Here is a 23,584-nt window from a genome sequence, read left to right on the forward strand (position 1 = left end):
TACATTTTTTTTATGCCTTTTTCTCCATATTTTCCCCCTTTATCTATTTTTTAACTCGGGAGATGAAATAAAAGAAAGAAAATATAAAGGGTCTTCACTTTTTGTTCTCTTTTTTGTGTTTCCATGTTTCTTCTTGAAAAGAACTTGTACAGATTTGCTACTTTCTGTTGATCATGAGTAAGCATATGCATGATATTATAACCGAGTTATCTTTTCTATTAAAAAAATCCAATGCGTAATGATTAATGTATTTAATGACTAATAAATATTATATATTAAAATTTCTTATAACTCACATCTCATCATCTTCCTAACTTCTACTCTTAATTGGGATCCACTTCATATGTATTTCATTTTCGTAACTCCTAAAAAATTAATTAATGTGTAAAAGATTGTAGTGAACAAATGTACTAAAAAAGAGGGGATTGAAACAAAAAATAATTATTTTCAACTTAATACGATAAAATGTCGTTCAAAATATGACCTCTGATTCCATTATCTTCACCACCCACCCACCCTAAATTATTATTATTACTTCTACTATGTACATATGAATGGTCAGTAATTAAAAAGAAATAAATATACGTTACATACTCCTTAATTATAATAAGAAACTATCAATCTATACAATTAGTTTTTGTATGTATATAAAGTGTAAATATAACAAATTCATTAATATTTTAATAACTGTGTGAAGCGCGAATAATTTCACTAGTATATAATAATAATATGTAAAATATAGTGATTAAACCTACTTCCCCACCTTAAACCCCATTTCTTGTTTTCTGTGATACTCATCAATCAACAATGGCATTCTCATCTCCAATTTCTCCATCTTATTCATGTCATCTCTCCTCTAAAGATAATAACGAATTAAATTTCAAGCCGAAGGGGACGAAGCTTAACAAGATCTACCACCCATTTTCTCTGCTCCAACGCTCTCCTTTTCTCAAGTAACACTCTTATCTCCTTATTACCCATTTGCTTGCTTTTTTGCTTTTTGGTTTATCTGGGCATGTTCTCTTGAGCCGAGGGTCTTTCGGAAACAGCCTCCCTGTCTTCCGAGATAGGTATACTGTCTGCGTACACTTTACCCTCCCGGACCCCACATTGTGTAATTTCACTGGGTATGTTATTGTTGTTGTTGTTGGTTTATCTGTGCATGTTATGGTAATTGAAATGTCAAGTCTTGGATTTTCCTTAATTTTTTATGTTCTTTTTTGGGGGATGAGTGAGTAATATCAGCTTTTACCCAAAGCTCAAGAAAGTTATCTTTTTTTGATGGGTTTGTGCACGGTTGCATGGGATTGAAATGCATCTTTATTGTGAGATAGAATCTGCAATTTACATCCTTGTGGTGTTACATCAGCAGCCACTTTCCTAGAGAAGGAAGGGGTGATTATTTGCTACTTTGTTATGGGTATTAGTCTTGAACTTTAGTAAAAGGAAACTGACAACGGTGGCGTTATGCTAAAAGCATGATAAAAACACTGCCTTAAACTATTTGAATAACCTCATCATTCTGCTAGCTTTTGAGCACTAGCCACCTTTTGTGGTTTTATGGTCTTCTTCTGACTAGTGAGGAGTGACCCTAGATAGGAAGGTATGGGGGACGGTTAATAGGTAGCCAAGTATTACCGCACTTTATTGTGGGAGAGACAGGGGGTTAACCTCGTCTCCTCTCTGCTTATTAGTAGCAGTAGTTAGTAATTGCGTAGTTTCTTATTTTCCCTGCTTTTGCTTCGAAAACTTCTCTTTTGAGCAGAGGGTCTATTTGAAACAACCTCTGGGGTAAGGTCTGCGTACATCCTACCCTCTCTAGACACCACTTGTCGGACTACTCTGTGTAAGTTGTTGTTGTTGTTGTATTGACTAGTGAGGAGGACTAGGAACTTCCTTTGACATAATTTTAATGTGCTTTGTTTTGTGGGTCCACATTTAGGAAGTCTAGTATCTATGTCTAATTACTCCATCAGAGAATTACTTATCTTGTACTCCAATTAAGCTTTGAACTTCTGTACCATAGCAATGACTGTAAAATGGATAGAGATATTTACTTGCTAGAATATTGGGGAGGGGATTTGTAAAATCACTGGATATTGAACATTTTCCATTGTTGGTCCACATCTTAGATGAATTGTATTCATCTATACTGAGGCTTGTATTCAATTTAAAGAGAAAAAAAAATCGTTAGTATTGTGTATGTGTTGGCACATATAGGAAAACAGGAAGAAAAGAAAGAGGGCAAGTATATCTTGGTGAAAGAACATTTCACTAATAAAGCACTTCTAATTTGCTATTTCAATTAAGGGTAAACTGTTATCAATATCACTGTGTTAGATCATACCATCTTCTTTGGTTTGGCACTATAATTGATGTAGGACAATAGAGGGCCTCTTTAGCCCACAATTGGGTAGAAGACAGGGAAGTTGAGCCTAAATATAGACGCTTATGTTACTGAATCTGGGTTGGAGAAAATAAGAGCATTTGATGGGTAGTTAACTGGTATGGGGTGGGGGACTCTGAGAACGAATAATTCAAATATTCGGGACCTTTTAGGAAGCAGATCAGAGATACCTCCATATAAAGTGTGAGCAGTGAAATTCTCAGAAAACTTTGAAGGAACAACTGAATCAACAAATAGTTGTTGAAATGAGCAAGTCCAAAATGTATTCAACTGATATTGTTTCAATATTATGTCCATAAAAGTCTTTATCCATTCTTCTTGTAAGAAGAACAAGGATTATTTTGCACATTCAAATCTGTAATAAGGCTACCAGCACAACCTATTGTGCTGATGATGTTTACAATGCTACCTTTCTGGAAAAAAAATTAACATCCATTCAGATACAGCAGTTTGATTGTAGAAAATTTGCCTCATCTGTGGTTACTGGAACAATGTCATCACCTTAAAGAAATAACATAAACAGAAAGCAGCTAACTGATGTCCGCACGATATTGATTAGCAAAGAAGTGAGGATATTCTGCAAAGGTCAAGAGAATGGTTATAGAGGAGCGTGTGCTAGCAAATTTAAGCCTGATGTTTGATCCCGTAAGAGATTGAAACTTCTTAAATAAGCCTGATGTTTGATCCACAAAGAGATGTTTCTCCGACATATCTGATTTCTTCTTTGGTGGAATTTAAGGCTACAAACTGTGGAAAGAGAAAGAAAGAAAGAAAGAAAGAAAGAGAAAATTATCCAACTCAGGGGGATAAGGTGGACTAACCATCTATGAATGAACATGTACTTTATACAAATGCAGATGATGTATAGAGCTAATTGACTAAGGCCATTTTTAATGCACAATGTGTCCATTCATCAACATGAATATCCATATATAATGCAGTTTTACTATTCAGATTCTTTTTTTTGGTGAACAGAAGAACAAGATAGCAAAAGACTTGGGTACCATCGAAATGCGAACCTTATAGATCATTATAACAAAGAGCTAGTGCCATGCTTATTAAATGATACACCTTTCAGACATACACAAACCTACATTCATACCTGCATAAATGCTCTTTAATTAAATCGTTTCGGTCATTTATATATCATGAGATGCGAAAAAGAAAAAGTAGAAAATTGATTTTAGTTGCATCTTTATCATGTGAATTTTCTCTTTTTTTTTTTTTTTTTTTTTTGTTTTTTTTGTTTTTGCTTTTTCCCCTTTTTCTCCTCTAAAAAAATGCCGTGTCTGCATTTATTTGGTCCATGTTGATGTTCCAGAAAAATAGCAAGTAATGATCTGCAGGTGGTTGAGGCAGTCCAATTCCTTTTATCTTCTTCTTGCTAATTTAGAAGAGGTTTCTGATCCATTAGAATTGAATTTACATCATTCTACTTATTCCCTTCTGTTGACTGTTGTAGGACTATTCAAAATTTTGCTGGTCTTGCTAATGCATGACATAACATTGAAGTGGTCCTCATATATAAATAAATTTTGGGCTAATGACCGTACGCCATAAGAAAGTAATGGAGTAGTTTTTCTCATGTCTAAACTTCCAGTTCAATTTTTATGTTACCCTCCCAAAAGGTGAAAAGAGCGAAGGAGAAAAAGGAAAAAGAAAGAACGAATTTAAGGACCATAGTTGTATACAGTCAGACCTCTCTATAACGGCATCCGCATATAACAACATCTCTCTATCACAGCCAAGTTTTTTCGGAACCGATTTTTTATGTTATATTTTACTTTTCTATAACAGCATTTCACCTATAACAGCAACATCCAACTTTATAATAGTACACTCTTTGTAAAATTACCCCCCATATAACAGCTATCTTTTTTTTTTTTTGGTAATATAATAATTAACCATCTTTATAAAAATAGAATATCTATGGTCTTGGTCACTACCCAGTGTAATCCCACAATAGTGGGGTCTGGGGAGGGTAAGATGTACGCAGCCTTACCCCTACCTGGGTAGGGAGGCTGTTTCCGATTGACCCTCGGCAACCCTCCTCCTTTATCCGGGCTTGGGACCGGCAATGTGAGCGAGCTCACACAGGCGGAGTTAAAAATAGAATATCTATGATTACCAATAATATATGTAGAGATTTTGACCAAATATTTGATCCTTTAATACAATATTTATGACAAAAAATATCATATGAATATATATATATATATATATATATATTGTCATCATTAAAAGATTTTCCTTCGTTATACAAAGTGTGATTAAGCTTAGAATTTGGCAATTAAAAATGAAAAATTAGATTTTATGCATCTTTTTTGCCTATAACAGCAAAATATTATTTAAATGCCAATGCTGTTATAGGTGTATAACAACAATTCTCTATACCGGCCAAAAAATTTCGGACCCAACGATGCTGTTATGGAGAGGTTTGACTGTACTTACCATTCTCAGAAGAAAATAATGACCATAGTTGTAAGGACCCGCTACTTCGACACATAAGGTTGAGGTTTCAAGTCATCGAAGGAGCGAAGTTGGCAAGGCCACTGTTAGGCTCATGGGTAGGGCGTTTGGAGGGGTGGGGTTTTCAATATTCCCCCACTCACCCCACCCCCAAAAGAAAAAAAGAATAAGCAAACAAAAAAGAAAATTTTGTTGCCATCTGTGACATATACTTTAAGCTAAAAGGTCCTTATGATATTGTTATTTTGCAAACAAAACTTCTAATGAGCATCCTGGACACTTACTATGTTTGTCCCTTTCCTTTGAGAATCTTCTTTTCACCTCATTGTTTCTCTTCTGGTAAAGCCTTTCCTTGATTTTGTCTTGTAATTTCATTTCAGAGTGGATTTTAGTTCACAATGGGAAAGAGGAGAATCATCAAAGTTCAGCATAAGTGCTGCTGTGACGAGCAAAGGTCTAATTTACGCTTAAAGATCTTGTCATCCATGTGTGATTTTCCCTAGTTACTAATTTCCTCTTCCTTTATCCAATGTTGTGACAGAATACATGTTGGATGGAGCGCTAGAAAATAGTCAGCTCCCTAAGGGCGATTGCTGGTCTGTTCATAAATTTGGTGGTACCTGTGTGGGAACATCTGAAAGAATTGGGAATGTAGCTGAGATAATAACTGCTGATCAATCAGAGAGAAAGTTGGTAGTAGTATCTGCAATGTCAAAAGTCACAGACATGATGTATGATCTGATTTACAAGGCGCAGTCTCGAGATGACTCATATCTAACGGCACTTGATGCTGTTCTAGAGAAACATAAATTAGCAGCTGTTGATCTACTTGATGGAAACGACCTAGCTAGTTTCTTTTCTAAACTGGACGATGACATCAGCAACCTTAAAGCCATGCTCCGTGCAATATATATTGGTATGGTTGTTTTCCCATTTGTTTGCCTGATGTCCGGAGGAAAAAGCTTCCTGATGCTTCTTTGCTCAAACTGAGTAAACTGCAAGTTTCTAGTTCGAAAAGAATGATGTAACAGAAAATTATTTTTGGAGCACCCCAATCCCCCTTCCCTCACACCTTTGCACATGGTTAATTGGAAGCATATCACGGGCAATAGTTATGGTTATACTTCAGTCTCTGGTTAGCATACTGGTTGTTGCTTCAGTCTCTTGTTTTTTCTAGAACTGAATTTGTTCCTTGTTGGAGTTCCTTTGATTGACCCCCTTCTTTGGCATTAACTTTACAGCTTACTTGTTTTGCAGCTGGTCATGCAACCGAATCTTTTTCCGATTTTGTAGCAGGGCATGGGGAGTTGTGGTCTGCTCAATTGTTGTCATCTGCTGTCAGAAAGGTGGGTTTCTTGTAGATTTCTTCCAATCTTATATAGCTATTATGTCTTCTAGTTATGAAATTAAAATCGTTCCACATCTTGGCTCCACCTTTTAAATTCATGTTTGCAGAATGGCGTAGAGTGCAAGTGGATGGACACAAGGGAAGTGCTTGTTGTGAACCCAACAGGTTCTAACCAAGTTGATCCAGATTATTTGAAGTCAGAGGAGAGACTTGAGAAATGGTACTCTAACAATCCATCTAAAACAATCATTGCAACGGGCTTTATAGCTACCACGCCGCAAAATATTCCTACTACTTTGAAGAGAGATGGTAGTGACTTCTCCGCTGCTATAATGGGGGCTCTTTTAAAAGCACGTCAAGTTACAATTTGGACAGATGTTGATGGCGTATATAGTGCAGATCCCCGAAAAGGTATGTCTAGTGAATGCCTTTTCCAACTTGATGCCTTTCTGGACTTTCATGAGCCAAAAGTTTATCAAGTATTTATCATTGATGTTAGGATGTTTTCCAACTGAAAGATGCTTCATTTGCAGTTAGTGAGGCAGTAATACTGAAGACACTGTCTTATCAAGAGGCGTGGGAAATGGTGAAGTCATGACATTCTATGCCGTTGCTGAATTTAGTATGGCTTCTTATCTGGCCCTTTCTAACAGCAAAATTTCTCATTTATGTGCAGTCCTATTTTGGTGCCAATGTCCTACATCCTCGAACAATTGTTCCAGTGATGCAATACGACATTCCAATAGTTATAAAAAATATCTTCAACCTTTCTGCACCTGGAACAACGATCTGCCGATCCTCTGGCAATGAATATGAAGATGGACAAAAATTGGAATCCCTTGTCAAAGGGTTTGCAACAATTGACAATGTAGCTCTTGTGAATGTTGAGGGGTAAGGCTGCACTTGATTCAGGAATAGCAACACTCAAGAATTCTTATTTTACGTGATGCTTATTACCCTTTTTCAGAACCGGAATGGCTGGTGTTCCTGGTACAGCTAGCGCCATTTTTAGTGCAGTAAAAGACGTTGGTGCTAATGTAGTCATGATATCCCAGGTACATTTGTCCAGTGATTTCCTGTTGTGCTTATTACTGTTATGACTACATGAAATTTAATTGGCTGCTATAGTACAGGCTAGCAGTGAGCATTCAGTGTGCTTTGCTGTGCCTGAGAAAGAAGTGAAAGCCGTTGCGGATGTTCTGGAGTCTAGGTTTGGTCAGGCTTTGAGTGCAGGGCGACTTTCTCAGGTATTATGCTTTCCTGATTTCGTTTGAGAAGTTAACAGTGTTGTCGATCCAATAGTAACAGAAATAAAAAAACGGGGTGTAATGTTGTGTTCAGTTCTCGGTTCTATCTTTAGTAAATGCCTTTTGCATCAATTGCACCTTCCGTTTCCTGGTTAAGGTTTGAGCCCTGCTACGTGATAAAGGTCCCCTTCTCTTCTTATCTTTTAACTTGTTCATTTAGATGTTGTACAAGACCAGTTAAATGGAAAAACAGAAAATTTGCAGTAAAGATGCAGTGTGAGTCTGACAGAGCTCCATTAGGTCTTCTCGTGGAGAATATAATCCCGTCCTTATGGGGTGGTTGTTAGATATGCATTATGTAACACTGAGAGCTCCAAGGATCATGAAATCTTGCTTAAGAAAAGGCCAAGAAAAGTTGATCGATCAGAAAAAGGAAGAGTATAGTTAGGGGTGGCAAATGGGTGGGTTTGGTTGGATTTGGTTTGAACAAAAATGGGTTGGGTTTCAAACCGCCCATATTTTATGTGGGTAAATATGGGTTGGGTGATAAATGGCTGAGTTGGTTATGGGTTAACCCATATTATACAAGTGGACTATTATTTCAAGTGTATCTTTATAATTTTTTTCATATAAATTTCAGGGGTGGGGGTGGGGGTATGAATTTTTTTTTTATAATTTTTTTATAAAAGTAAAATATATGAAATTGATTTTTTTTTTTTGTTGTGGGGTGGGGGTGTGTGGAGGTCGGGGAGGGGGACCAGAAATTCTTTTCCATTATTTATAATTTTTTTATAGAAGTAATATATATGAAAATTGAATTTGGGGGGGGGGGGGGGGGGGGGATATGGGTTGGGTGATAAATGGCTGGGTTGGTTATGGGTTAACCCATATTATACAAGTGGACTATTATTTCAAGTGTATGTTTATAATTGTTTTCTTTTTTCAAGTTAAATTAATTTTTTCATATAAATTTCAGGCGTGAGGGGTGGAGGTATGATTTTTTTTTTCATTTTTTATAATTTTTTTATAAAATTAAAATATATGAAATTGATTTTTTGGGGGGGGGGGGGGTTGTGGAGGGGGTGGGCCGGGGGTAAGAAATTTTTTTTCTTTATAAAAGTAAAATATTTGAAATTGAAATTTGTGGGGTGGAGGAGTCGTGGAGGGGTGGGGTGGGGGTAAGAATTTTTTATAAAATTTTATAAAGGTAAAATCTATGAAATTGGGGGGGGGGGGGGGTATGGTGGGCGTGGGGGTAGGGATCGGAGTGGGAGGTAAGAAAAAAATTTCTCCTTTTTTATAAGCTTTTTATAAAAGAAAAATAAAATATATGAAATAAAAAAAAATGTGGGTGGTGGGGGGGCATGGCGGGGTGGGTGGTGGGGTAAGGGTTGGGGTGGGAAGTAAGAAAGACATTTTTCATTTTCAAAATGAGTTGTTATTGGGTCTAGTGTGTTCTTATATGGATATCCATATTTTACCCATATTTGCCCATATTTTTATGGGTTAAAGAGAGACTTGAAGCTCATATTTTCCCACCTGAAATATGAGTGACCCAACTCACTAACATGTGGGTAAAATGGGCTAATTTTCTAAATATGGGCTCAAATTGCCACCTCTAAGTATAGTCATCCTCGGATTGAGCATTGTCCGGCAATATTGGGCGAGTTATGATGATAGTGAGATTGGATATTTGTGCCATTAGGTTCTTGGTTTTACTATTTTTTTTTTTTTTGGTAAAGTAATCAAATGTCATTAGTAAAGCATCAAGAAGATGCAAGGTTACAGGTGGGCAAAAGAAGCTGCCTCAATCAAAACGGGAAGCAAACTTAGACAAAAAACCTGTAAAACAGCCAAAAGGAATCCTGCCTATTGTACTAATCTAAGCTAAAGACAGGGAACTAACAAAATTCAAAAAAGTATCCACACTGTTTACAGGGGTAAGAAAATGCCAACTAAATAAGCTTGGTTTTACTAACTTGAAACTTAAAGATCAGCTGAAGAGAGCTTAAGGATTGGTATGACTGTCAAATTCTATGGGTAGTAGATGCAAAGAGGAAAGAGGAAAACCTGAAACAACAGCTTTTGGATGCCTGGCAACAGTGATATAAGCTCTAACTCAGTCTCTCTTGAGGCTTCTTTCTTCTGTAGAGTGGATAATAAATATGGCCAGGCAATTGGAAACAAACTGAGAAATTGTGGATCTGGAGGCTTAGCATTGCAGAAATAAGAGGACAGAGGAGGATAAACCCGGAACATCTATATTTTGTCTGGGCTAGTCAAACTGATTATGGGCATCACAATCCACTAGTATATTCACACTGCAGAGCTACTCTGATAAAAAAATATTATACAAAACACCCATTAAAGAAACTAAATTTACCTATAATGCTGCTGGTAAACAAATTTCACTATTCAAAGCACTGATTAGATAAAAAAGGACTCGGACTACTCTTTGCCCAACCTTCCAGATTGTGCAATTTATGGTTTCAACATGTAGGGTCTCTTTGACCTTTGGATTCAGCTTTGAAACAGTGATAGGCTTGTTTCTTTCTACTGTAGCAAAGTGGGTTGGGGTTTTTCTTTCTAACTTCAGATTCTTCTTTTAGTCGCTTCACTGGTGGCAACATTATACTATAGCTACCTTATTAAAGGTACTTTTGAAACAAGCTGATAATACTTTCAATTCTTCTCAGATTGCAATAATTCCGAATTGTAGCATTTTGGCAGCTGTTGGTCAGAGAATGGCTAGCACTCCCGGAGTTAGTGCCACACTTTTCACTGCACTTGCAAAGGTTTGACAATTTTCTACCCTTATATATCCAAAAAATTCTCTGTGGCTGTATCTCATGAATACAACAGTAGCACAAACAAAATGTCAAGCGAAGTTTCACAGTGACGATCACTATAATATGAATAATGTAATTTTATATGATCCTGGTAATTTTTCTGAATGATATAGTCTTCAAAAAGTGGCATTTTAGTGCAGGCTAATATCAACATTCGTGCTATAGCTCAAGGCTGCACAGAGTACAACATTACAGTAGTTGTTAAGCGAGAAGATTGTGTAAGAGCTTTACGTGCTGTGCACTCAAAATTTTATTTGTCAAGAACAATAATTGCTGTGGGCATTGTTGGACCTGGATTGATTGGAGGTACATTGCTTGACCAATTAAAGGATCAGGTTTGTCTATTCACCTTTTTTTTGTTAATTTGATCTTTCCTATTTCATTCTGACTTCTCTTATTGAAATTAAGTAGTTACTTTTTACTCTTTGGTTATTGTTTCTTCTATAATATCAATATCCATGATTGTTTTTTGAACATATTTTGATTTTCCATCCATGCCCTCTCAGTAATATAGTTTGAGTCTCTTCAGAATTTCAAGGGCTGATCTTTGGAATATAGCCTTATCATTTGCTATGTCTGCTTTACTTCTGTATTTTATCTTTTTAAAACTGCTTTGAGATGAGTTACCTTGAGCCGAGGGTCTTTCGGAAACAGCCTCTCTACCTCTACAAGGTAGGGGTAATGTCTGCGTACACTCTACCCTCCCCAGATCCCACCTGTGGGATTACACTAGGTATGTTGTTGCTGATCTTAGGAATATAGCCCATAATCATCTCCATCAGAAGGCCAAGTCCAATTTCACATTTCTATCTAGTCATTACACTTGTAAAATGCCCAGAACAATAGGTGTTTCTTTCAAATTTGATTTCCACTTGAAACGATACAATAGAATGATTTATAACCTACTTTATTTCTTCCCAATTGAAATATTACCCGCCTTTTGCAATTTTGATTTTAAATTTCAATTTTTACATGATTTCCTTTGTATGATCTGGGCTATTAATTTCTGGTCATGTATCGTGGACAGTTTCCTTGTACTTTGATCACTCTTTTCCTCTCCTCCCTTTTTGTGCCATGGGGTTTCTTATTGTTGCTACTGGTTTACAACTACATTTAGGGTGTGTTTGGTACGAAGGAAAATGTTGTTTATGGAAAATGTTTTCCTAGAAAATGCTCTCTTTGAAAACAAGTAGGTTTCTTACTTATTCTCTAGTGTTTGGTAAGTAAGCAAAAAAAATATTATCCCAAGAGCATTTACACTTTGTTTGGATGGTTGTTACATATTGTTTCATAATGTATCGTACTGTATTGTAATGTGTTGTATTGTATCGTGTTGTATTGTTTTGATTAACAGAACGTTTGGATAGATTGTATCGCTTCCTATCGTTACATAATCTCACCTATCAGCGATTTGAAGGATAAACCTACAAAAAAAAAAAAAGTAGGGTACGGGATAAAGCTACCATAAAAAGTAGGGTAAATGATAAAATAGAATTATTAGATAATACAAATGAGAAAAAAGATTTACATAAAATGAGACTTTTCGTCGTTACGTAACGATGGATTTAATGATACGATACATTAAAATTTAAGTAACAATCAAAACAACCATTGTATTTAAACTAACAACACAGTACACTACAATAGGTAACAACCATCCAAACAAGCTGTTATGTGTAATCCAGCAAAACACTGTGGGGGTGGGATGGGCTGGGGTGGCAGGGGATGGGATGATCAAGGGGTGGGGGTTGGGTGGGTGGGTGGGGAAAAGACGATGAACTCGAAATATCACGTATGGAACCTGTTTTCCCTACTTCCATTAGGGAACATTTTCCTCATTTTTAAGGAACTTGTTTTCCTAGAGAAAATGTTTCCCAAAACATTTTGACCAACCAAACATGGGAAAATTGGAAAACATTTTCTGGAAAATGTTTTCCTCCATACTAAGGGTGAAAATGTTTTGCTCCATACCTAACATACCCTTAGTATGCTGATTTATATTCATGATTTTAGTGACTTTAGTGATGTTTGTTATAGTCATTGCTTTATTAAATTCCTTTATACATTAAGTTTTTCCCTTTTCCCTATCCGTTAAATTTCTAAAGATCTAATCTAGTTGAGCCTTTCAGCATTTCCAAGCTGCAGATCATTTTGCTTTTGTTATGAACTTTCTTGTTCGAGTAGTTTACCTTTTCCTCATCTCTACATGACATGTGCCCGGGAGATGTGGTTAACTGTTTCAATTTTTTAGCACTACACAACATCAGCTAACAAGTCAGACTTGAAGAGTCAAAACTTAAATTTTAAACTTTATGTCTATGTTAGCTCCTGTTTGATAAGATCTTTTGCTTATAAGGATGTTTCAAATGTTATTCTTCTGTTTCAGGAACAATATTTTTTTACGGGTTATGGCTCGTCATTTTTAAAGTGATAATATCTTTTCATAGACCATCTTGCTAGACATAAGCCGTGGTCAACAAATTGATACTGTCTGTTTTAGCTTAACCCCCCTTGTTTTCTCCTGGAAAAGAAAAAAATAGGAAACAACAGAAGCGAGTAAAACACAGAAGGAAAAGCATAACTAGAAAGAAACACATATCAGGATATGAAGGCCCATTTTTGCATGCCTATTAAACATGCTTTCCTGCTTATTTCTTACTTTACTTTCGTTTCTGAAGGGTCTCTCTACTACAATGCTACAGATACAGTATGAAATATTCTGGTGATCTGGTCCACTCGTTGTGGTTGTTAGTTTTTCTGGAAGTGGACCTGAAGCAGAGTAATTATGTGTTTGATGCCACTTGCACCTTCGGTTTCCAAAGCACAGTTTGTCAGCATTCGTTGGAATGTTGTTTGACATTTATTGAGGACACTTTCAAAATATTATATATGACTTTTATGCTTCTTGTTTTAAAGGTTAGAACTTTGATGTATGTCAATATGGCATGCATAGGAAAACCTTTCATTATCCTCTTAGTAGTTGAATACCGAGGAGATATCTGCAAGCCTGCATACTTGTTCAAGTTCAAAGCCGGTCTTTCTTCCGGTAGCTTAGAATTATATTGGGTTAAATTGATTAAGATTTTTGATGCATTAGTGCTGTGAATGCAGCACTCAGGTTCTTGAGGAATCGAAAATAAAGTGCTAATTAACCGTTTAACTTCTTGTGTAATTTGTGGCAAGTTTTCAAGGAAAATTTGGTGAAAAACGCTTCAATAATTTTCTTTCTTTGGCAGACAGCTGTATTAAAGGAGAAATTCAACATTGACTTGCGTGTGATGGGTATAACTGGATCGAGGACAATGCTACTGAGCCAGTCGTAAGTCTTTTCTTTTAGATTCTCACTGATAAATGTTATGCTTCTCAATATGGCCTTTAGTTATTCCAGCTTCGACGTAAAAGATGAAAGAGCAGCACATTTAAGCTAAGTTACTCGGACTCTTCATTTTCGCTGCCGCACCTGTGTCGACACATGGGTGTGGGTGTGGGTATGGGATCCGTACCCGATTTGGTCAGACAATTTTGGGTACTTTGACCAGAATCGATAGTGAAATTTGAGACAGACAATGATTTCTGAAATCAAAACGAAAGCTAGGGCTATTGCAATAGCCATGTTACACCTCTATATCATTGCAATAGCCATGTTACACCAAAAAACTGAAGGAGATGCATCTATACTTAATAATAATTACACATTCAAACTTGCTCTCAAAATTCGTGCATTCTTTTCCTTCTAAATAGTCCACTATAATTTGGGCATATTTATTATAACTTTATTTTTAGATATTTGAATTATTTTTAGCCGTATCCCGGCACCCGTATCCATACCTGGATCCGTACCCCCAAATCTTAAGATTTAGATCATGAAGGATCCGACCTATAGATCTGCACCCGTATCGGACACCCGCACCCAAGTCCGAGCAACATAGCATTTAAGTATGCCGCATAGTAGGAACCTGATTGATTAACTAATGGAACTAAGTCTATTCTGTTGTTTGAATTTGATGAAGTAATGGTCAATTAAAAATATGTACATCTACTTCTCTGCAGTTAGTCCTCCAAGGGAAATTTTATTATGATTTGGTTTGCATGACAGTTTGCCAACAATGCTTGCTGAGGTTGCAGAATAATGGAAGTCAAATTTCAAAATTTGTATTGCTTCAGGATTTTTTTTTTGAGATTTGTAGTCAATCAAAGGGGAGAAACAGTCTTCTAAATCTCCTTCCATCTTATTCTTTAACTAGGAAAAAAGAAATAGAAAAAAAGTTTGAATGGTTATTTGGTTAGTAATACGTTTAAGATAATAGATTTGGTGTTAAATGTGAAGGAGTTTGTTGAAGAATTGACAAAGAAAATACAAACTTAGTGTGTACTCAGAAGGATGGCACTTCAAATGCTTCTTAGCTGGTTGGTTATACTGCTGTACATATCGATAATATTAAATGCTCTTTAGGAGTATTATTCTAAGGCATTCTTGACAATGTTTACAGGGGTATTGACTTGTCAAGATGGAGAGATCTGCTACGTCAAAAAGGAGAAATGGCCGATATGAATAAATTTGTTCACCATGTACGTGGTAATCATTTCATCCCAAACACTGTAATGGTGGACTGCACTGCAGACTCTGATATCGCAAGCCATTACTATGGCTGGTTGCATAGAGGAATACATGTTGTCACCCCAAATAAAAAGGCTAACTCAGGACCGCTAGACCAGGTAATTAAGTACTTTCGTATTTGACATTTCTAAACTTGCCCGCTTTCTGGAAATAGTACTTCAACTTCTCACCATTTTCTGGTCATTTTTAGCTTTCACCTTCTTTCCACTCAATCATAAAGGGGAAAAGATGACGATTTTTTTAAAGGAGTTGTTTTTTCTCTTTTACTGAAAATTCTGAAATAGATGAGACGGAGCTTCTCATACCTGTTATCTAAATTTCTTTCCAGTACTTGAAGCTGAGAGCTCTACAGCGACAATCATACACTCATTACTTCTATGAAGCTACTGTCGGAGCTGGTCTACCAATCATTAGCACCTTACGCGGACTTCTTGAAACTGGGGACAAGATATTGCGGATTGAGGGCATTTTTAGGTTGGTACCGTTAATAAGTGCAAATTCATTTCTAAATATTCAATTGTTACTGATAAGGTGACTCATGCTTCACTACCTCATGCACTATGGGAAACAAAATTTGTTAGTTTGGTTTCCTTGTATTCAGTTTCATCTTCTCTCGTTTTTGCAGTGGAACTTTGAGTTACATATTTAATAACTTTACGGACTCAAGGGCGTTCAGCCAAGTTGTGGAGGAGGCAAAAGAGGCGGGTTATACAGAACCAGATCCAAGGGATGACCTGTCTGGAACAGATGTTGCCAGAAAGGTATTTGGTGATGGTTTCAAGTATTTTATTTCTTGTCATTTAAGTGTTAGCGCCTCGGTGGAAGACAAGATGCGAGAAGCGAGATTGAGATGGTTTGGGCATGTGAAGAGGAGAGACACGGATGCCCCAGTGCGGAGGTGTGAGAGGTTGGCCATGGATGGTTTCAGACGAGGTAGGGGTAGGCCAAAGAAGTATTGGGGAGAGGTAATTAGACACGACATGGCGCAGTTACAGCTTACCGAGGACATGACCTTAGATAGGAGGGTTTGGAGGACCCATATTAGGGTAGAAGGCTAGTAGATAGTCTCATTACCCTGCCTTATTAATAGTCGCATTATCGTAGTATAATTTCTTGTGCTCTAATTTATGCTATTATGCTATTATCTGTTATTTCCTGTGCTTTGATTATTCTATGTTATCTGTGTCGCTTGCGTTACTTCATTTCCATATCGCTTTGAATCTCTTAGCCGTATCTGACCTCTTGTTATGTTTTTATTGAGTCGAGGGTCTCTCGGAAACAGCCATCCTACCTTGGTAGGAGTAAGATCTGCGTACACTCTACCCTCCCCAGACCCCACGTTGTGGGATTTCACTGGGTTGTTGTTGTTGTTGTTGTTGTCATTTAAGTGTTAGCCTGAAATAAACTATTCCTCCACTTCCATTTTTCCACAAAGTCCGCGATTCAATGAAGATTTTTAGCAAGAAGAAAAGGTTTCTTGTATTTCTGAATAATTATACAACCCATAAGAATTGGTACTTATACATGAGTTCTAAGACTAAATAAGGAAAGACAGTATTACACAATCAGTTCCTAATCAATTACATTAATACAATATATTCCTAAAATTAAGCTATCAATCTTAATCATCAAATATCAAATCAACATCTCAATCTTAATCATCAATATCAAATCAACATCTCAATCTTAATCATTAATACCAAATCAACACTCCCCCTCATGTTGGTGCAAAGATGTCGCACATGCCCAACTTGCAAACCAGTGTATGAAAAGTCCGTTTGTTGAGGCCTTTGATAAACATATCAGCTAGTTGTTTTTCCGATGACACATGGAACAAACTCAAGACACCACCCGTGACTTTTTCGTTGATGAAGTGTCGATCAATTTCAACATGCTTTGTTCGGTCATGCTGGACTGGATTTCGAGCTATACTGATTGCAGCCTTGTTGTCACAGCACAAGGAAAGTTTCCTTTTTTCAGACAATCTCAATTCTTCTAGTATCTTTTGTAACCACAAAAGTTCACAAACACCCTGGGCCATAGCTCTATATTCTGCCTCCGCACTTGATCTAGCAACTACACTTTGCTTCTTGCTTCTCCAAGTGATCAAGTTTCCTCCTATGAGTGTACAGTAACCGGATGTAGACCTTCTGTCATCTGGAGATCTAGCCCAATCTGCATCTGCATCTGTAAAGGCTTCTATTTGGAGGTGACCATGTCTGGAGTAAAGTAGATTTTTTCCTGGAGCAGACTTCAGATACCGCAAAATGTGAAAAACAGCTTGCATATGAGGATCTCGGGGATCATGCATAAACTGACTCACCAGGATGACTGAATAGGCTATGTCTAGTGTGAGAGAGATAAATGAGTCTTCCAACCAGCCTCTGATATCTCTCTTTATCAACTAACTTTCCAACTTCGCTTTGTAGTTTGTGATTGCTTTCAATGGGTGATTCTGCTGGTTTGCAACCTGTCATACCTGTTTCTTTCAAGAGATCCAGAATATACTTTCTTTGAGAAATAAAGATTCCTCTTTTTGATCTAGCAACTTCAATTCCCAAGAAGTACCGCAATTTTCCTAGATCCTTGATCTCAAATTCCCGTGCCAACAACTTCTTCAATCGGGTCATCTCCTGTCATTACTATGTCATCAACATAAACTATGAGAAGAGTGAGTTTACCCTTTTGATGTCTTATAAAGAGGGTGTGATCCGCATTGCTTTGCTGGTAACCAAAGGAGATCACTGCTTTATAGAATCTGTCAAACCAAGCTCTAGGAGATTGCTTCAATCCGTACAAGGCTTTCTTCAGTCTGCATACCTTTCCTTGACTTTGTTCAGTACCAAAACCAGGAGGAATCTCCATGTACACCTCTTCTTCTAAGTCTCCATGGAGAAATGCATTCTTCACATCAAACTGTTGTAAGTCCCAGTCAAGATTAGCTGCACAAGACAGAAGAATTCTAATAGTGTTCATTTTTGCAACAGGAGCAAATGTCTCTTGATAGTCCACTCCATAAGTCTGAGTGAATCCTTTAGCCACCAATCTTGCTTTGAACCTTTCAATGGAACCATCAGCTTTATGTTTTACAGTGAAAACCCATTTGCAACCAACCAACTTCTTGTCTGGTGGTGATGCGACAAGTTCCCAAGTCTCATTCTTTGATAAGGCCTTCATTTCTTCCATCATAGCTTGCTTCCATTTAGAATCTGCAAAAGCTTCCCTCCAATTCTGGGGAATAGACACAGAAGAAATAGACAAGGCAAAGGCTCTATAGGAGGGCGACAAAGAATTATAGAAAACAAAGTTAGATAAAGGGTGTTTAGTGCAAGAGCTTACTCCTTTCCTGTGAGCAATAGGCAAATCTAACTCATTAGGAAGTATAGATAACTCACCATAAGAAGGAGGTTCGGCTTCGGCAGGTTGCATGATGGCTTCTTCTGCTCTATTTCTCCTTGAGTAAGTTATCAAATCAGGCCTATCCAAACACCCAACAGTCTCCCCCTGAATTCTTTCTCCAATTTAACTTTCCCTTGTGGTAGTAATTTCAACAGTCTCCCCCTGAATTCTTTCTCCAATTTCACTTTCCCTTGTGATAGTAGTTTCAACAATGGGACTAGGAAAAACCATCTCTTCTTCCTTATAATTCTCCCCCCGAAGAGGTGATGGTGTAATACTGAAATAGGGCTCAGATTCCCGAAAGGGAACATCCACACTGACAAAGAATCTCCTAGAAGGAGGGTGATAACATTTGTACCCTTTCTGTGTTGGAGAATACCCAATAAAGACACATTTAAGAGGCAAATTCATGGTAAACAAAAGGGATCTTGCTACTTCTAACAAATGCCTATTTTTTCTTTCAGCAACCCCATTTTGTGCACTAGTATAAGGACAACTAGTTTGATGGATTATCCCAAAAGACTCCAAGTAAGCTCCAAAAGTTTTATTCATGTATTCTGTGCCATTGTCAGTTCGAAATATCTTTATCTTAGCCTCAAACTGAGTACAAATCATCTTATGAAATGATTGAAAACAGGAGAAAACTTCAGTTTTGGCTTTTAACAGATATACCCATGTCATTCTAGTGCAACAAACGATAAAAGTAACAAACCACCAGACAAAGAAAATGTTTGAATAGGACCCCAGACATCAGAATGAATAGTCGAAAAGGGAATTGTGCTTTTATTGTCACTCAGAGGATAAGAGTTTTTAGTGTGCTTGGCATATTCACATGCATCACAAGACAAAGATTCAAAATCAGTTCTAGAAAATAAACTAGGGTATAACTTTTTTAAAGCAAAAAAAGATGGGTGCCCCAACCATCTATGCCACTGTATTATTTCTCGGTTGACATCCTTATTTCCTACAAAAAAGGCCTGACCAGTCCTGAGTTCCATCGATCAAATATAAGCCATCATGCAATCTACGAATGCCAATCTTCTTCCTTGTATGAAGGTCTTGAAAAACACAATAATCAGGAAAGAATCTGACACTACAATTTAGTTCTTTGGTGATAGCGCTAACAGATAATAGGTTAATAGAAAAATCAGGCACATGAAGAATGGATGATAAGGTAAATATCAAGAGTACAAACGATTGAACCTGTTCCAGAGATAGGGGTTAGGGAGCCATTGGCTATTCTGACATAATCCCCTTTGGAATTAGGAGAGTAATTTTGAAGGTCTTTAGAAGAGCCTGCCGTGTGTCTATTCGCACCAGAATCAATAATCCAACAATTAAACTGAGCATTAAAAGCAATACCTGACTGCACATAATTGGGGCTAGCAACACTAGAAGAGTCGAGTTTGTTCAGAAGACGACGAAGATGTTGAACTTCATCCTGAGACAAAGTCTCTCCAGAAATAGTGTCACCCATATTATCTACCATTTTTGTGTCACCCATAATTTTAACAGATAATAACCCAAACAGAATTTAGAATCTGAAAAGAGCAACTTTAGAACCTGGATGGGAAGGGTCAGAATAGGCTACGACTCGAGATTTGAAAAAAAAAAATTCCAGAAAAAAAATCGCCAGAAGTTGGCTGCCACGCCGGAATCCTAATTCAGGTGATCGGAAAAAATCAAAACTTGTAGGGATAGGCTCAGAATATTCCAGCGACCCCAACAGAGAAAAACAATCCAGACTGAATGGGAGGAGTTTTTTGGTGCGGACAGCCACAAAGAGAGAAAAACTCGACCTCTTTGATAAAACACGGAACCCTAGTGCTGCGAGGGAGAAAACTCATCTCAAAAAGGCAGCAATGGCTCTGATACCATGAAGATTTTTAGCAAGAAGAAAAGGCTTGTATTTCTGAATGATTATACAACCCATAAGAATGGGTACTTATACATGAGTTCTAAGACTAAATAAGGAAAGATAATATTACACAATCAATTCCTAATCAATTACATTAATACAATATATTCCTAAAATTAAGCTATCAATCTTAATCATCAATATCAAATCAACATCTCAATCTTAATCATTAATACCAAATCAACACTCACATTTTGCAGAAACTAACATCTTGGGAGCACTATATGGCCAGAGTATAATACTCTGATTTTATTTATAGAAAATGGCCAGAGTATTATACTCTGATTTTATCTTTAAAAGATGGTCACAGTAAAATGAAATTGCAAGTCATGACTTTTTGTTGCAAATACCATGTTGATCAATTTGTTTCCAGCTAATGCTGTTGTGAGGATTTTCCTTGTCATCTAAACGTTAAAAATAAAAATTAAGTTCCGTATCTACTAATTCTGTAGTTTCTTATACAATGGCTTCAACGTTCCAGGTGATAATTCTTGCTAGGGAAAGTGGGTTAAAGCTAGAACTTTCAGATATTCCTGTTCAGAGCCTTGTGCCTGAACCATTAAGGGTGAGTTCTTAGTTTAACTATGAGCAGCATTAGTTAGATAGCTGTTTTTTCCATGAAGTAAATTTTGTTAGTTTATTTCAGGCTAGTGCATCTCCCGAGGAGTTTATGCAGCAGTTGCCACAATTTGATGAACAGGTGTCTACGCAGAGGCAAGTGGCTGGAGACGCCGGGGAAGTGAGTACTCTGGACTTAAATTTTGCAGAAATGAGCTTGAATGTTACAGATACTTTGTGCTGTGATGGTTATCTTGTCCGAAAGAAACCTTTGTCTTGCACTCTTCCATCAGAAATTGATGTTTGCCTTTCAATTGAAAATAATTTTCATTTTCCTAGAATGGGAAGTTTTCCCACACATTACATAACTTTAGAAACTTTACATGGGACTCATTTAACACTTCAGATCCAAACTTTTTCTCGGTACTCTTGAAAATGCTGTTCTAACTTTGGCAAATACACCTTTTCCTATGTCATTTTAATGTATGTACTGTGTTGAACGTGGATGTTAAATTTAGGATAGAGGGAGCAAAACAATTTTATAAGATACAAAAAAGTAGGAAAGAGAAGCATGAAATATTTGTGTATTTCACTCGTTAAAAGTTATTGCATAGAGAAATTGCTGGTTCATTTAGCATTTCAATCAAAGAAGTACCACATTATTCGTATTATGTAGAGATTCATCATTGACTACTGATTTGATTCAATCTTTGAGGCAGAAACTAAGTGAGAGAAGTCTTTCTGGAAGATGCGTGGATAATTGTTTATTTCTAATGTAATGTTTGATTTGGTCACAAGCATCATTTTTGTGTGAATCAATCTAGTTCAGCAGCAGTACATCTGCACATGCATGATAATATTTTCCTGTCTCAAGATTGTTGGAGTAGGTCTCTAAGCATGTACTATAAGTTTTGTTTTCTTGCATTTGTGCTATTTTTATATGAAAAAATTGATGTAGGTTTTGAGATATGTCGGAGTCGTGGATGTTGTCAACGGAAAAGGGACTGTTGAGCTGCGAAGATACCACAAAGAGCACCCATTTGCACAACTCTCTGGATCAGATAACATAATTGCATTCACAACTGAAAGATATGCGAAGCAACCTCTAATAGTGCGTGGTCCTGGTGCTGGGGCTGAAGTGACAGCCGGTGGAGTATTCTGTGACATTTTACGACTTGCATCATATCTTGGTGCTCCATCATAATTCATTTACTGCAAGCCACTTAAATTCCGATTCTCTCACTACCCTATGTATGCTTCACATGATTGGTGTTGCAGTTTCAGCAAAAGTGTGGCTCACTCTGTTGACTAGGTTCTTCTCTTCTTCTATAGGAGTTATTGTAACTTGCTCATTTATGAATTGATTTGATTACGCTGTATTTTGTTCGACATGCACATATCTTGTAGGGATACTCCCTTATTAGTGAAGTGGACTGGTGATGTATGTCGATGCAAGTGAGTGTTCAAGGGGTTGTTTATCTCGACTGTTTAGTGTTAATTATTCCATATCCGTGCTTCGTTTGCTCAAATTTGTTATATGAGCTCATTTTACACTTGGTGGGCACTAATTGGTGCTTTTAGTGTAAAAGATGATTTTGTTTCTTTTAATTAGCTCGTATATGGCGTTCCAAATTGAGTAGAGAGTTATCTCCACAGCAGATAATGAGTACAATGATGTTGGGGTATTGGCTCCCCTCCCAACTTGTATTCACCACACGCCCAGTTTTTCTATGTTCCAGTCATTATCAAATGAAAAATAAGAAAAATCACGTTGTAATGTACTAGGGGCAATTCGCAGGATTGCCCTTCCTTTGGGGTGGTCTTTATTTGGTGCCCCTCAAATTGTTGGTCTTTAATTTTTGCCCTTCGTGTTGCAATTCTAAGCTTCACATGGAAATCATGAGGTTCTGGGTTCGAACCCCTGCTCAAGCATAAGATTAAAAAATATTTTCGCAATGCAAGCCAAAAGCAAGGCTTGGACGCGTGTTTGCCTATACCGTTATAACCTTGTTAAAAAAACTTAAGTTATGCCGGTAAGTTCCGCCTTATAAGTCAAAGTTTATGCTTAAGGAAAAGTTCCGTCTTAGGGGCATACTTTTAGTTATGTCTTAAACTAAAAGTTTGCCCCATAAGGCACAACTAAAAGTATGTCCCATAAGGCGGAACTTTTCCTTAAAGCATAATTAAAAGTTTGCCTTGTAAGACAGAGATTATTTCTTAAGAAAATGTTATGCCTTATGGGGTATATTTTTATTCATGCTTTAACTAAAAGTCTGTCCCATAAGACATAACTAAACTATGCCTTAAGGAAAAATTATGCCTTATGGGGCAGACTTTTAGTTAAAGGCATAACTAAAAGTCTGCTCGTAAGGCATAGTTATGCCGGTACCGGCATAACTTTAGTTATTTTTTAACAAGGTTATGCCGGTACAGGTAGACACGCGTCCAAACCTTGCATTGCGAAAATATTTTTTAATTTTATGCTTGAACGGGGGTTCGAACCTAGAATCTCAGTATTCGCCCACTTTTTCAAGCGAGTGGTAAAACTTAAAGATCACAAATATGAGGGGCAATATATAAAGACCACCCAAAGGAAGGGCAATCCGCGCAAGTTTTTGATGTACTAGATATAAGAAGTTTTAGTGAGTATGAGAAATATCTCTAGGACCAGGCAGCAAGGTATAGCAAAATGATCATTGTTCGAATTCAATGGGACAGAACAGCAATCACTAGACAAATCATCAGAACATAACAAGACTGAATACAGTGAA

The 23,584-nt window shown here is 37.1% G+C and overlaps 1 protein-coding gene across 3 annotated transcripts; it reads left to right on the forward strand.

The window, feature by feature from the left end:
- Positions 1–747: 747 nt before the first annotated feature.
- On the forward strand, positions 748–22,297 carry LOC132606210 (bifunctional aspartokinase/homoserine dehydrogenase, chloroplastic-like). 3 transcript variants are annotated; one of them, XM_060319604.1, is made up of 18 exons: positions 748–953; positions 5,257–5,330; positions 5,418–5,792; positions 6,122–6,222; positions 6,332–6,635; positions 6,758–6,810; positions 6,901–7,115; positions 7,192–7,279; positions 7,358–7,471; positions 10,168–10,266; positions 10,461–10,655; positions 13,557–13,639; positions 14,811–15,036; positions 15,267–15,412; positions 15,564–15,699; positions 20,737–20,820; positions 20,902–20,994; positions 21,772–22,297. In XM_060319604.1, exons 1-18 carry the CDS (start codon positions 808–810, stop codon positions 22,015–22,017), a joined length of 2,778 nt encoding a protein of 925 aa, XP_060175587.1. In that variant the 5' UTR covers positions 748–807; the 3' UTR covers positions 22,018–22,297. The 3 variants fall into 3 exon arrangements, with proteins under 3 accessions (XP_060175587.1, XP_060175588.1, XP_060175589.1); XM_060319605.1 differs by having other exon boundaries at positions 6,134–6,222; XM_060319606.1 differs by lacking the exons at positions 748–953; positions 5,257–5,330; positions 5,418–5,792 and adding an exon at positions 5,858–6,011 and having other exon boundaries at positions 6,134–6,222.
- The last annotated feature ends 1,287 nt before the right edge of the window (positions 22,298–23,584 follow it).

This window comes from Lycium barbarum, chromosome 8 (genome assembly GCF_019175385.1).
Source record: "Lycium barbarum isolate Lr01 chromosome 8, ASM1917538v2, whole genome shotgun sequence".
Lineage (NCBI taxonomy): Eukaryota > Viridiplantae > Streptophyta > Magnoliopsida > Solanales > Solanaceae > Lycium > Lycium barbarum.